The following is a 16,788-nucleotide window of genomic DNA, read 5'->3' on the forward strand; positions in this document are numbered from 1 at the left end:
AGAATTCGTGTCATACGCAGGAAGAACTTGCAGAAGCATTAGGCGTTGATCAAACAACAGTTTCCAAATGCCTCAAAGCCATGGGAATGATTCAAAAGATGTCACATTGGGTTCCACATGAATTGAAAGACAGATACGTTGAAAGACGAAAAGCCATTTGCAAATTGCTGCTTCAAAGACAGAAAAGAAAGGGGTTTTTGCATAGCATTGTTACTGGCGATGAGAAGTGGATCCATTACGAGAACCCAAAATGAAAAAAGGCCTGGGTGAAGCCAGGTGAACCAGGTCCATCACAACCGAAACGAGATATTCACTGTGCAAAGGTTATGCTGTGCATATGGTGGGATATGAAAGGTGTGGTGTACTATGAGCTGCTGCAACCGGGTGAAACTATTAATGGAGAACGTTATCGACGACAATTAATGCGTTTGAAGCAAGCTCTGGCCAGGAAACGACCAGAATGGGAGAACAGACATGATAATTTTTTTTTTCAACATGATAACGCTCGCCCACATGTCGCAAAACCGGTCAAAACCTATTTAGAAAATGTTGGATGGGAAGTTTTTGCCCCACCCGCCGTATTCACCAGATGTTGCTCCTTCGGACTACTACTTGTTCGACTGCATGAATAACGATTTGATTGGACAGCGGTTCACTTCTTCAGAAGATATCGAAAAATGGGTCTCTGACTGGATCGCTTCAAAGGATGAGGACTTCTTTCGCCACGGAATCCGTAACTTGCCTGACAGATGGGCGAAAGTGGTGGCTCGCGATGGACAATATTTTTCTTAAGGTATTTATGTATTTTGTGTTTGATCTACAGCTTCAATGTGTGCGTAACAACCGCACGAATTAATTCCTAGACCAAATACAACATACAAACAATTAACTAAATCCAAAAATTGAATCTATGAAGACTCGACAGAGTCACTCTCAATACAACTATTAACATTAACTCACTCACTGTTATTCTTGCTCGTTGCCATTGGCAACTAGCATTCTATATAGCTCATATGGTTCATAATTCTTGAGAAAGATGCATGGAAGCTGCATCAAAATATGGAGTGAATGAAAACTAAAACCTTCAGCCACTACAGGGGCTGATACACATCCATATACGTGGTCTGTTAGGAAAGTAATGAGACTGACAACACTGTGCACGAACCGGCAATGCTGCTGCCCCCACCTTCACATGGCAGGTAGATGAACGCTTGCCGTTGACTCAGTACAAGTTTCAACTTGCTACAGTTGCTACACGACTGTTGAGAGGGTCTGATGTGAAGTTGTGTTTGTGAGGTGCGTTACGAAAATTGACTGGCAAAAGTTTGAACAACGTTGTGCCATCAAATTTTGTGTTAAGCTTGGCGAATCCGCTACTGTGACTTATGAAAAGTTACAAAGGGCTTATGGAGAACATGCACTACCTAGGGCACAAGTGTTCACATGGCACAAGTCCTTTTTAGAAGGCCGAGAACAAGTGGAAGACGAACCTTGTGCGGGAAGACCTTCAACCTCAAAAACGGATGACAATGTGGAAAGAGTGAGGTCTCTTGTGAGGTCAGATCATCGATTGACTGTGAGAATGATCAGTAGTGAGTTAAATTTGAACGTGCGTACCGAATGAAGTCCTTGCAAGACTCAGGAAAAGGATTGCACGTGTGCGACCAGACATTGGACGCAATTGGATGCTGCACCATGACAATGCAGCATGTCACACGGCAGTCTCCATCAATGAATTTTTGGCAAAAAAACATTCCTGTGGTTCCTCAGCCCCCTTATTCACTGGATCTCAGTCCCTGTGACTTTTTTTTATTCCCCTTGCTCAAAAACCACTCGAAAGGATGCCATTTTGATACTTTGGATAATATCCAGAAGAGCGTAACCGACGAGCTAAAAGGTATTCCTGCAGAGGCCTTCCAGCATTGCTACGAACAATGGAAACAACGCCTCCATCGCTGTGTAGCTGCCCAAGGGAACTATTTTGTGTTCGATGTGACGACCAGCACTCTTGACGATTGCCTGACAGTGCAGTTTCCACTGGAGAAGACCTCGTTGCAAGTGTACAAGGGGTATATTATTCCACTCTTGTTGGGCTACTTTCCAGAGGCCGGAAATCGTGCACACCTTACGAGAAGAAAGGCAGTGTTTCAGAAGCCCAAATGCACAGTAGTCCATGGGGCAGGCATCAGGACTCTTCACGGGGAATAGCACAATTAATTATTTGATTAATTTGGGGGTTTAAGTCCACTTTATGCACTGTAAGGTTAATCGGGACTGGACCTACAGTTTAAAGTGGAATCCGAACCACTATGTGACTCCACCGGATATCGAACCCGGGACCCCTTGATTACAAGGCGACGACGCTATCACTGCACCATCGGGGAGGCCCAGGGGAATAGCACGAATCCTGGTACTAGCTTCCATCTGTCTGTAGAATGCCAGCGATGATTTTGCTGTGCGACTCGTGCCTTGTCCTGATGCAGCTCCACGAGGTTGGTATCTGCACCATACATTGTGGGGATTTCATTGTTGTAAATATCAGTCAAAACATGTTCCTGATAATACGCTGCATTGATTTTCACATTGATGGCAATGCGACGTAGCTTCAATTTCTCCCTGTAACAAAAAGCAGCCACAACTATGAAACCACGTGGATAACTTTCGGTGCACTGACAAAGTTGGTTTTCCGTTCCATGACATGGCTGGATTTCAGTGCATGAACATTCACCTTATGGACTGCCTTGAGACGTAACTTTTGGTGAATGGAACGGTGGATGGTTGGTTGGGACACAAGGAACCAGCTGGCCATAGCACGCAGTTTCAGTGGATTCTCCGACGCTGTCAATGTCTTAATGCCGCACAACACCGGTGGTGTCAGCTTTACTGGGGTCCATTTCGGATGTGGTTTCGTTGGCAAAACACAGTCCGGGGGCAGTCACGCTGCATATCGTTGCACTTTGGCATTCACAGTGGAGCGTCCAACAGCAAATCCGTGTTCGTGGCATTGTTTAACTATGCTGGAACAACTGAAGTGTGCATCGGAAAGTGCTATAATGTAGCCTTCCCAGAAGCGATTCACTTTCGGCACCATTACACTTCGACCAACACAACTACTTTGCTAGCCGACACAACACACACTACTGCCTCAGTGGTGAAACTTTCACGTGTCTGCGTTGCGCCTGCTCCGTACCGTGCCCTTGCAATCGCATTTATATGAAAGCATATCAACCTCTGTATAATTCGTCACGTTTCTAGAAATTAGGAAGGGCTGCGAGAGATAAATTACGTTAATTCAATGGACATGTGTTCCTCAGTTGTTCATCCTTGGCAAACGGAATGAATAAGTACTGACAAATTCATGCAAACAAATTATAAAACACCCATTTATTCCCATAGTAATAATAATCTAATGCAACCCCAGACAGTCGCAAGTTTAGGTGCTAGGTTGCCTAGGATTTATCTGGGTTTTGGGAGGACCTTATTCTCTCCTCGATGTGCTCTGGTTCCTCTCTCTAATCGTACCCCCTCACTTTTGTCTTCCCCTTTCCTCTAAATTGGCCATTCACCTTTTTACGTCAACACCTTTACCATATCTTGCCCTCCCATTATTCTGCATTCCAGCTAGTTCTGACGCATACACTTACACTTCATTCATCGTTCCTCATTCCTTCCAAACACACCACAAATTATAGTTTGAATTAATATTAATAGTTGGAATAAATCTCAAACATTTTATGGTACAAAACATTACTTTAGAATAATGAACAACTGTGACACACAAGCACACACAAAATAGTTAAAATGTTTTTTAAAAACCAAGAAATAAAATGTACCTGCTGTGACAACTTCTGAGAAGGACGAACAGTAGCAGGTACAAGAAGATCATATCGAGATGTATCATCTTGACCAGGTTCGTCGAGTTCCTGAGTTAAAAAGATAGAAAATATTAAATATTTATACAATCTCCACATGCTATTTATTATATAACATCTCTTTCTCCACACTGATGACAGAATGTCATCATTTATATCGATGAACAACTTGTGGAGCATATACATCTATTTAAATTTACCTTTTTTCTTCTACGATATATTTCTGCCACTTTTGGCTAATCATTACAGGGATGAATGGCGATTTGATGAAACTGATGAAAGGATGGACATTCACCAAGGAACACTCATGGCCAGGCCAGGCCTTTAATAAAACCATTAATTGACTAACCAGTGCATTTGACCCCCAAGGCACTGCATCTGCTAACGTATTTTTATTTTAATCCTCTAATTTTAGTGTATTTCTTGAGAATAGAGGCAAGAAGTTGAAAAAAATTATTACAAATTGAAACTGGCATATTTTTTAAACTTACATGTGAAAAAAAATCCAAGGACCAGGCAACTTTTTATTGCTGAAGCTTGATCAGTGCATTAAGTCCCAACATAGCTGTTATATGACTACAGTGGAACCCCAATTTTAAGTTCCAGGATTTTACATTTTCCCACATTATACATTCAATCTTGATGGTTCCAACATAGCAAAATGTTACAAAATTTTCCTCAATTTTACATATTCCCGCATTTTAAGTTTTTTTCATCTTAGCCCCCTGAAAAACATAAAATCAAGGTTCCACTGTATCTACACTGAAGCCTGCTACATGTTCTTTTCAAGTAGTCTCCACTCCCAACACACACACACACACAGACACCCTACTGCCCTCACTATGTCATAATGCTGAGTCAACACAGAATTTTTTTGAGTCTCTCCTAGTGATTAACCCTGGAACCATTTACACCAAATAGAGGAATGCTAACCATTCAGCTGAAACAATACTACATACCGATGTTACAGTTATGATATTGAATGCAATTGTCAACAATACTACATTGCCAGGACTATCAGAACAATTCGAAAGAGACTTGAACATTTCAAGGGAGCTAAAAACTTCTGAATTGGGCTCTTTCTCATATTAAGTTCATTCCTGTGTAAAGGAGTTCATTTTTGCTTCTGAAATAATTATTAATACCTGATAAATATCCAATTACTAGAAACCATATTATTTTTCAAATATAAGTGTTTAATTATCATTTTAACTTTTAAGCAGATGATGAATTGTATGTTGCGATAAGCAGGTTTTCTGTTAAAACAGAAAAATGTATGGAAAGTAAATTTTACTAATTTCTAAGTTTGGTGTGAAACTAAAAGCAAGAGTATCATAAATTAAAAATAAAATCAAATTCAAAATATGGTAGATTATGGATATATTAAATGACACATGACTTCAGCCACATATTTATGGTGAATAAAAGATCAAGATTTCGGTACAAAAACTGGGCATATTTTGGGATCAAAAGCGGTATATAAAATGGCATTACAGTGATAAAATGGTGAATAAAAACCTAAATTTGATTAAAAAACTATACTTATTAAAAAAAATTAACATTTCACTTTTAGTATCACATTTATATAGTTATCAGAGTACATATTAAGTTTATTCCTGTGTAAAGGAGTTCATTTTTGCTTACGAAATATTTATAGCAGAATTAATCAATTTTCTGTGATTTGCATAACTCACACAATAATTTAGACCTCAGAAGGTGTCACGTCGGTCAAGAAACACTAAATTTCATATTTAGGAGACCATTTCGCATTTTTCACTTCATTTCGCATCATTTCGTGACAAAATATCATAGCATAATGCACCTCACATCGATGAAAAACATGAAAAAATAAACATTACAATGTGTTATTTCCAATTATGTTTTTGTCACAAACTAAATATGCATGCCCCTACATATGGCTTATAACCAAATATTTTGTTATGTTTGGTGTTCCATTTAGTTTTCCTGGCTCATTAATTTCTTCTTCTTCTTTTCTTTTTACCTTGCAACACACCAATCCCAAACACCATACCATACCATACCAATTATACCGTGCGTTCATTTTGATCTTCAGCCGAGAGATCGGGAGAAGCATGGTGGGCCGCGCTGACGGAGATGCCGACATTTGTGGCCTGTAATGCCCGCTTATTTTTATGGTCATACGCAGACATTTATATAAATATTGCAAAACAAGCACTAACCTGTGTTATAACACATGAAAGTTCTTCTGTAATTCATCACACAAATAAATACGCTTTAGAAATGATGTTAAGAGCCACAGAAAAAAAAATAATTTAATCATATTACTTACGTGAAATTTAGAAGATTCCACACTTCCGCCTGCAATGCGGAAGTGTGGAATCTTCTAAATTTCACGTAAGTAATTTTATACCGCGTTTACCGCAACCATCATGAATTTTAATCATAGTTTTGACCAGAAACGTCCTGCTTAAATTTATATCCTTGAAAGAGTTTTGTGTCGATGGGGATCATTTGGAGGTTTCGAATGTGCAACCCTGTATCAAGATCACGCTGCAGACGAACCGTTAAAAGTCAATGGTTTTCGTGAGCTTCCTTGCAATCCGAAATCTCTGAGCTTGAGTTTTTTGTTCCTTCGCAACTAGAAGAAAACAGAGCGGTGAATATAGTGGCGAGCAGATGTAAACCAAGAGCGTGTTAATTTCGTACTGGGCGCAAGAGTGTTACTCTTGGTTACTTGCCGTTACTTTTTTGTGATATTTGATGTGTGTATGTGTGTTGTGTCAGTGAGACGATTGGAATGCCAGCCGCAAGGTTTACGTTAGAACAAATAATTTTTATGTATGACACGTGTCGTGTCGTGTCGATACGTGTGTAGTCAATTTGTAAAGAAATTCCCAGGTGCTTTACCTCCACATAGAGATACAGTTAGACATCTTGTCCTTAAATTATGAGAAACTGGATCGTTAAATTTTAAAACACCTAAGCAAAAACAACGGATTCTAACCGAAGCAAAACTCGATGAAATTGGTGCAACGTTAGAACGTTCTCCAAACAAACCTCTATGTCGTGTTTCACAGGAGATGAGCGTATCAAAATCATCAGCACATACAGCCACTAAGCTACTAAAATTAAAACCGAACTCTTATAACACAGGTTAGTGCTCGTTTTGCAATATTTATATAAATGTCTGCATATGTCCATAAAAATAAGCGGACATTACAGGCCGCAAATGTCGGCATCTCCGTCAGCGCCGCCTGCCACGCTTCTCCCGATCTCTCGGCTGAAGATCGAAATGAATGCACGGTACTTTCTCAACTGGATGATGTCTCAGTCACCACATCAACCTGTTGGAACAACTTGTTAGTGACCGTTTAAAGATAAATACTTGTTGTTTCAAAACCTGCAATTTCATGCTTACCCATTTTGTAGCTTCAAACATTTTCAGGTCCAGAGGATCACCAGTCAGTGCACCTTGAATACGTGTTAACGAGTGACAGGTGGCCATTGCTGCTAGAATGGGAGACCTTGGTGACAGAGTGGTGACATCAGTCACAGGGCGATCAAATATCTCTTCTTTCCTTTCTATAACTCCCCACAAATCAAGTCCTTCTTCAGTGAGCGTTCCAGTCTGCAAGAGTGTAAAAAAGACACTATCCTTAGCTGACAAATTAACTGTGCAATAACTGAGGATTCCTTTCTTTTTCTATCCATTTTAACATTCCTTTTTTTTTTCCTGTAGTAACATATGGATTTGTAACATGGTTCCATGGGCATAACTTGGGCCTATTTTTTGGGGGGAGGGGGCAGATTAGAACTTGGGGCTTAACTTGGGGGGGGGGGCAGACTTGAAAAGCTTTCCATCTCAAATTTAACATCCACGTTTATTTGCTAAAAAACTGTTACTTTGCGAAATTACAAATTATTACTTTGCTCCTCACATCCCAAGAGATTTTAATAGAAGTAAAAGTCAATCATTTTTAAGGGAAGGGGACACGGCTCCCCTTGCCCCACCTTTCAGACATCCATGAAAAACTTATTTAAAATTTTATGCTCTAAATATTTGCTTTAATGATATTTTGAGTTAATTTGAAAAATATAAAATCTGGTAATTTTTAAAAAAAAATCAGAAATAAGTTGTCATATTGTCAGAAGGAATGAATTTTTTTGCTAGGTAAGTTAGATACATGATCCAAGTTCATTTTAAAAATACTTGTGTTGGCATTGCACCTTTCCCATTCAATGATAATTCAAATTTTAGTAAACCATGTTTTCGATCCAAAAAATAATAATAATTTATTAGTGTACTAAAATATAAATGTGATATGTCCGCACCTTTTTTCTGGAATTCTTATTGTTTGGTTAACATTGTTGTGAAGTTTCAAAATAATTTATAAGGGAGATAGAATTATTATTCCAAGACAGTGCAGCTCACTCTTGGAGGCTATGGGAATGGAAGAAAAGATGAATCTGAAAGTTTGAGTGGCTATAAAAATGAAACCAGAGAAGTTAAAGAGAAAAAAATGTCGTTTCTCACCACCATGGAAGGATTAAATGTGCCAAGTTTCATAAAAATCTGAGAGCATGTGTTCCAAAAAAACTCTTTTTTTGGTTGAATTGACAGAATGACATTTGTAAAGTGTAATGACTTTTGGAGGGAGCAAGTGCCCTTTTGCCCCTGCCAAATTACACATATGCATGGTCCATAAAGGGATTTCTTGGGGAAAAAAATCATAGGAAAATATTTAGTCTTAAAAAGGAATGAAAAACAAATGAGGGAGAAGGTTATATAACACAGTTAAAATTGATTGAATTAGGTCACTTTACATTGCTTTTCTACCTCTTTGGTTTATTGCAGGAAAAAAATACTGTATATGAAGAAAACATATGGAAACCAACCTAACTTCAAATGCAAGCTAGGAGCATATCTCCTTGAAGTGAACATGTTTAGCACTGAATAGCAAGATCTGTACCAACACACACACATTAATAAAAATACTCACCTTGTCAAAACAAATCAATTTCAATTTTCCGCAAACATTTATCCTGGGTGGAGAAATGCAAAATATTCCCTTCTTTTGCAGCCGATTCTGAGCATAGACAGTACCCACAGTCATTGCAGCTGGCAAAGCAGGTGGAACTACTATTGTTATTATATCCAATGTTCGCAGCAGAATTGTTTCTATATCAGCCTGAAATAAAATAAATATTAGGGATGGGCCGATATGAAATTTTGGCTGATACCGATAAAGTACAGATATAAAATTTACTAATACCGATAACTGATATTCTACTGATCCGATATAAAATTAGAAATGGTTCTTGAAGAACCTGAAAGGTTCATTGACCTCCTTAATAAATGTGTGTTTCAAGGTGACTGCAGTGAAAAAGAAATTGCATATTTATACATTTACTTTTTTAGAAAGTAGGGCATGGAGATTATCCATAAAAATTACAACAAAATGGAAGAATTTTGCTCTAAATTATCAGATATTTATCAATAATTTTACTGATAAACTGATACACCGATATGCCTATATCGGCCGATAACGATAGAGTACTGATTAATCGGTCCCATACCTAATAAATATATATATATATCAAAGAAGGTAAAAGGAAACACTCACCGGACAGTAGAAAAATTCAAAATTTTCGCTAATTTCATAGCATCATCGGTGTGAGGAGAAATAGACGGAACAGGAAGTTGGGGCCCTGCAGAGTTGCCAGGTCCCCATCGAAGAAGAAGCGGTGCGTAGAACGAAAAAAACACTGTTTCGTCACCAGGCTCGTCGTAAACTGTGAGTGCGTAGGATGAGTTGGGAGGGAGGGCAGGAGGGTGGGTGAGGGTTGGGCATTACTGGGTGGCCTTGTTCAGGCCAGATGGAGTGGTTGCACTCATGGCCGATATATAGGCCATCTCCCATCTTTTGCGAACAGAGGTGTTGGCTGGTTGGGGTAGGAGGTGGATGATCGCTACCCGGAAGCAGTCGTTGAAACTGATGTTGTGGTGGTTGGTGTGGACAGCGACAGTGAAGTCCAGGTTGTGGGTGGAGGAGCGGTGGTTATTGATGTGGAGGTTGAGGGCCGTTGATGTTTCTCCCAGGTAAAAATCACCACAGATGTTGCAGGTGAGGATGTAGATAAGGTTTGAGGCATGGCAGGTCCCTTTGGGATGGAGGGTAAATTTGCCAGTGGCCGTGTGCACCTGGAGGGTGTGAGAAGTGATGAGGATGGGGCAGGTCTTGCACCTGGGGTGGTTGCATTTATGGGCAGGGGGGGTGTTGGATGTGTGGTGAAGGAGTGTTGTGGACCAGGATGTTTTGGAGGTTAGGGGGGTATTTGAAAACCACCCTGGGTTTGTCGGGAAATATGTTTTTGGTTTCGGGATCACTGTGGAGGATTGGGAGAAGAGAGTGCAGTGTGTGCCTGATTTTGTTGAGGTGGGGATGATATTGGGTGATGAGTGCAGGTGGGTTGGTGGCAGCAGGTTTCTTGGTGGTAGTGGTATGTGAGGCAGCTCGCGATATTTGCTTGGTGACCAGGATGGAGGGATATCCACGGTTAACCAGGGCCTGGTGTAGGCGGAGGTTAAAATTCTGCCGGGAGGTGGGTGAAGTGTTCAGGCGCTGTCCCCTGAGGGCCAGAGAGAATGGAATGGCTTTTTTGGTGTGGAATGGGTGGGAGCTGGAGAAGTGCAGGTATTGCATGTGGTTGGTGGGTTTTATGTGGATGGAGGTAGTCAGGTGTCCTCCCTCGATGTGCACGTCCACATCCAGGAAGGTGATCTGGTTGGGGGAGTGCGTCCAGGTGAATTCTACTGTCCGGTGAGTGTTTCATTTTACCTTCTTTGATTTTTACTTAGCCCTTTTGGCCCTCCTTGCTTTTATCCATTATATATATATATATATATATATATATATATATATATATATATATATATATATATATACAGGGTGTTGCAAAATACCTGTTACAACGCTTGGGAGGTGGTTCGACAAGTAAAAACGAGGAAAAAATGTCATGTGAAAAAATGTCGAAATCGGCACCGTTTGCGAGTGACAGGCGTGCGAAAATCGCCTCACACCATGCGTAAAGTACAATAACTCAAGAAGGAAGAAAGATATCAATGTCGGAATAAAAGAATACAAACAAAATCGTGCCTGACGAATACAATGGTGCAGCAATTGAGGCCCAGTGTAAATTGCGCAAGGTGACTCTCAAAGAAAGTGGGGAATCCCGATGGAAAATATAGGAAATTTACTACTATTTTCTACATAATGTTGAGATCGGAATGTAGGCAGTAAAAAATGACGACGTATGTCCACATGTCCCACTACTGCTGGGACACCGTCCCACACTCGGGAAATAGGAAATTCACTCGAAAATGACGCTATGCCGTCAAATTACGCTCAGATTGATTTCAGCTAATTGGTACAGAAAGCTCCACTAGAGGCGCTGTGAGTGTAGGTCACCTGTTACGTATTAGTGTTGGTGGATACTACGTAGAGACTGTAGTCGACCGTTGTTTTTCCTGTCTTGTTCTGCGTCTCGCAGCGTGGAGTTTAGTCTGGCGTGTGTGTATGGTTGAATTGCGCTAAGGAATACTGTACGTAGAGTACGTATTCCCGTGTTCTTTCTCGGTTTGCAACAACTGCGTGGACACCTGTGTGACATTACGTGGGTGCTAATCACGGTAGTTGTGATCCGTCACTCGGAGGGAAAGTGCCCCTGTTTCTGGGCAGTTCTCGAACAAGACAATGGTGGAGTACTCTACCCACGAGCTTGCTGATATGCATCTCGTTTATGGAGAGGCAAACCGAAACAGCCGTGAAGCACGTCGTTTGTATCACGAACGTTTTCCCAATAGGCGATTACCAGCACATGCACTCTTTCAAAGACTTGATGCTCGACTGCGTGAAACTGGATCTCTACTACCCCGTAGGTGGGATTGTGGAAGACCCCGCACTGTGCGCACTGTGCAATTTGAAGAGGACGTGTTGGACGCGATACGAGACCGTCCTGACACCAGCACACGTGTCATTGCTCGTACTCAACAAACCCACCATAGCAATGTGTTCCGCGTTCTTCGAGAGGAGGGATTGCACCCATACAAATTGCATAAGGTGCACCACATACTGCCCACGGACTTTCCCCTACGCATGGATTTCTGCCAATGGTACGTGCAACAAACTCTTTCCATTCCAGAGTTCCCAACAATAGTTTTGTGGACCGATGAGGCAATGTTCACCAGGGACGGCATGTTCAATAGCCACAACAGCCACGTCTGGGATATGGACAATCCTCATGCAATCATTGTGCGCCATCATCAACATAGGTTCGCAGTGAATGTGTGGTGTGGCGTAGTAGGTGACCACTTGATAGGCCCGTACATTTTGCCATCTACTTTGTGTGGTGGGAATTATCGGGTGTTTCTACATGACGTATTACCTGAACTTTTGGAAAACGTGCCACTGGCAGGTAGACAACGTATCTGGTTTCAACACGACGGCGCCCCCGCACATTTCGACCGGGGAGCCAGAGTCTTACTCAACGATATTTTCGGCGATCGTTGGATTGGCAGGGGTGGACCTTTACCGTGGCCACCTCGTTCCCCCGACCTCACACCACTGGATTTCTTTGTGTGGGGAGAAATGAAAAGGCTCGTGTATGAAACCCCTGTGGAAAGTGCTGAGGATCTCGTTGCTCGTGTTAGTGCCGCTGCTGGGACAATTGGTGACATGCCAGAGGTATTTGCACGTACCAGACAATCAGTGCTTCGCCGATGCCATCTTTGTCTTGAAGTCAATGGCGGACATTTTCAACAACGTCTCTGAGTATACCGGTGTTTGTGTGAGCCCCTATCAGCACCACATAGTGTCCTTTAGTGAAAGGTACGAGTGAAGATGCTAGATATCGCTGTACTTCATACCGTCGATCTGCATGTGCGGAGCTTGTGCGCTTCTCAGTGGAATCCCTTCCAGATGTGCTGTGCCTGGAAATGTTACATGCCATTGTGTGCGTTTTCTCGCCATTCTCCGTCTTCATTCCTTCGAGGATTACCCACTTTCTTTGGGGAGCTCTCTTGTAGTATATGTACAGCCTAACGACATGTGGCCATTGTTTAACTTTTGTTTTTCGTACTGCAAAGTAGTGTGTCAACATTAAGGGATTGAAAACTTTTTTTTATGATTTTCCAGTATTTTTTTCCATTTGGGATGGTGTCCCAGCAGTAGTGAGACATGCGACAAATTGGTTTCTTTTCTTCGAACCGCAATGTGAACCGTGTACAACAGGAGATTTGCAGTTATTTTCCTATTTCCCGGGTGTGGGACGGTGTCCCAGCAGTAGTGAGACATGTGGACATACGTCGCCATTTTTTACTGGCTACATTCCGATCTCAACATTATGTAGAAGATAGTAGTAAATTTCTTGTATTTTCCATCAGGGGATTCCCCACTTTCTTTGAGAGTCCCCTTGCGCAATTTACACTGGGCCTCAATTGATGCACCCTTGTATTCACCAGGTACGATTTTGTTTGTATTATTTTATTCCGACATTGATATATTTCTTCCTTCTTGAGTTATTGTACTTTACACATGGTGTGAGGCGATTTTCGCACGCCTGTCACTCGAAAACGGTGCCGATTTCGACATTTTTTCACATGACATTTTTTCCTTGTTTTTACTTGTAGAATCACCTCCCAAGCGTTGTAACAGGTATTTTGCAACACCCTGTATATATATATATATATATATATATATATATATATATATATATATATATATATATCACAAGAAGTAATGCAGCTTTGCCATTTGCCAACCACAAAATTACTACCATACGGCATAAAGATTATCTCTAAATCAACCTCCAAGATAGGCAAAGAATCTGGAGACCACAAACAATACTACATACCGATGTTACAGTTATGATATTGAATGCAATTGTCAACAATATTACATTGCCAGGACTATCAGAACAATTTGAAAGAGACTTGAACATTTCAAGCGATCTAAAAACTTCTGAATTGGGGTCTTTCTCAACATATCAAGTCATCAGGAAAACCAATTCAACAGCATTAATAAGTTACAAAATCCGATCTATTGTGATACAAAAAATGTACCGAGATGTAATAATAAAAATCTCAACACAGGTCAAGGATAAACCCATCAATTTCAAATTTTAAATAAATTAAAAAGGACTGGCAATCAACCACATTTCTACCTAAAACATAAACACTTTTTTTTATTATGAAATTGAATGCATCTGAATTGAAATATAAGCACATGTCGTATATTTCACATCTGACTTTCACAGTTTCAACTGTGTTCTTTAATTCGCTACCATACCCTCTTTAAGGTGCTCTCCAACAGCATAGTGAAAATATCATTGTCCTTGTTGCAAAGACACCAAATTATGCCGTAGCAAAAGATTTATTATTTAACTACTAACTAACTAACTAACTCTCTAGCCTTCTTAAACCCGAAGGTTCATGGCTGCAGCAACACAGGCCTTCCATCTTTCCCTATCTTGAGCAAGATCTATATACTCTTTTCCATCCCTACCAATTTTCCTTAGGTCTATCTCAACGTTGTCCCTCCATCTTCGTCTTGGCCTTCCTACAGGTCTCTCACCATCAGGTTTCCCAACAAGAATCCTGTAAACTCCTCTTTCCTCTCCCATTCGTGCCACATGGCCTGCCCACCTAAGTCTTCTTGATTTAATTATTCTAATAATATCTGGACATGAATACAAATTATGAACTTCTAAATTATGTAACCTTCTCCACTCACCTGTCTCCTCATCCCTTTTAGGTCCAAAGATTTTCCTAAGGATCTTATTTTCAAATACTCTCAATTTATGTTCCTCTTTCAATGTAAGGGACCAAGTTTCACATCCATATAATACTACAGGCAAAATTACGGTTTTGTATATTTTAACTTTTAGTTTCTTAGATATTAAACGAGAAGACAAAAGTTTATGAAGAGAGAAGTAACATGCATTTCCTGAATTAAGACTACTTTTTATTTCCTTTTTAATATAATTTTCATTTGTTAATATTACTCCTAAATATTTGAATTTGGAAACTGGTTCAAACGAGTTGTTATCAATAATTAGAACACCTATAATTTCATTAGCATATGGGGTTAGTCTTGTTAAAATAATGTTAGATAATATTTTATATGTTGTTGAGAGTAGAGAAATTCCACGGTAATTATTGCAGTTCATTTTATCACCTTTTTTAAACACAGGAACAATTATGGATTCTTTCCACTGTTGAGGGATTTCTTCTTTATTCCATATTAAACAAATTAATTTATGAATTTGACATAATAATGAATTTCCACCATATTTAATTAACTCAGCTGGTATTAAATCAATGCCAGGTGCTTTGTTATTCTTTAGCCTTTTAATAACATCTTTAACTTCAGTCAAGTTAGGTTCTGGAACTAAAGGTTCTGCTGTGTGTACTTCATTTACTTCTGATTTATCTTCTACATGGACATTTAAAAGGTCATTAAAGTAGTTCTTCCATCTATTTAGAATATCACTTGGGTCAGCTAGAAAATCACCATCTTTATCTTTTATCAAGTTTACTTTAGGTCGCCACCCCTTTCTAAACTCATTTACACCTTTATATAAATCTCTGATATTTTCATTTTTGCTGTTTGTTTCAATTTCGTTAATTTTGCTTTTCAAATAATCTCTTTTTTTACTTCTAAACATGCGGTTAACTTCTCGCTTTATTCTATTATAATTGTGTAGATTTGTATCATCAGAGTTATTTAACCACCTAAGTCTAGCCTGATTTCTTATTTCTATTAGATTATGACATTCATTATCAAACCATGGCTTACTTTTTCTTGGTTTAAGGTATCCTATAGTTTCTTTAGCTGCTGATTCTATTGCATTACGTATGTGCTCCCAATTATTATTTACGTCGGTTTCATTTATATTTTCATCATCATTTAAATCCTGCAAAACATCAAATCTATTTGACAGTTTAATTTGGTAATCTTTCTTAATTCTTCATCAGTAAACTTTCCTGTATCAAATTTTAGAACTTTTAGATTTTGTTGCTTATGATTTATCACTGAGAGTCTTTCTCTTAATTTAGCAATTACTAAATAATGATCACTGGCACAGTCAGCACCTCTATGTGTACGAACGTCAATTATACTAGTATGCCTTCTCTTATCAATGAGAATATGATCTATCTGATTATGAGTTTTACCATCTGGAGAAGGCCAGGTATATTTATGGATATCTTTATGTTTAAAAGTGGTACTTTTAACAATTAAATTCTTTGAGGTTGCAAAAGTAATTAATCTTATACCATTAAAAAGGTAAAGGTAAAGTGCTCCCCTGTGCTTAGCACTACGCCATGAAGGCGTATAGGGGGTGTGGGGGTAACGCCACTTTCTTGATCCGGTCATGAGTGGGGGTGATGTGATCAGCATCACGCCCCTGACCACCTTTACCCCCCAGGGTTTCCCCCAGGTACCCATGTTATTCGACGCATCTTATACCATTATCATTACTTAATTCATGAAGACTTTCTTTACCAATCGTGGGTTTAAATGTCTCTTCTTTGCCAATCTGTGCATTACAGATTATTATTTATTTGTTTAATTTATGTACATGTTCATTTGACCCAATGTTATTTGTTCATTGTATAACAAAGGTCTGTACGATCAAAGAAGATTTCTAGTGTATCACATGTTTAGGTATGATAATTTTCTGTTGCGAGGTTGGCAACTCTACTAAAATAGGGAGGTTGGTAATGACGTGAAAAATAGGATTATAACAGTAACAACAAAAAAAGATGACATTAGATAGTAAGTCTATGTCTGTGTTGTTTTTTTCAAGACTTATTGGTGGGTAATCTTGTGATTATTTACTGTTTTCTAATCTGCTGAAAATAGCAGCTGCAATT

At 39.6% G+C, this 16,788-nt stretch overlaps 1 protein-coding gene across 2 annotated transcripts in view; it reads right to left on the reverse strand.

Annotated features, from left to right (window-relative positions):
* The window catches only part of LOC145998750 (polyamine-transporting ATPase 13A3-like), a 72,004-nt gene that overhangs the window by 29,191 nt on the left and 26,025 nt on the right, over nt 1-16,788 (reverse strand). For both annotated transcript variants that reach the window (XM_083135300.1, XM_083135301.1), the window contains exons 10-12: nt 8,855-9,043; nt 7,273-7,482; nt 3,834-3,923 (exon numbers count right to left, since the gene is read on the reverse strand). In XM_083135300.1, coding sequence (XP_082991426.1) covers nt 3,834-3,923; nt 7,273-7,482; nt 8,855-9,043 — 489 coding nt within the window. The remainder of the gene's footprint in view (nt 1-3,833; nt 3,924-7,272; nt 7,483-8,854; nt 9,044-16,788) is intronic.

The sequence above is a fragment of the Lepisma saccharinum genome, chromosome 14 (genome assembly GCF_977018435.1).
Source record: "Lepisma saccharinum chromosome 14, izLepSacc3.1, whole genome shotgun sequence".
NCBI lineage: Eukaryota > Metazoa > Arthropoda > Insecta > Zygentoma > Lepismatidae > Lepisma > Lepisma saccharinum.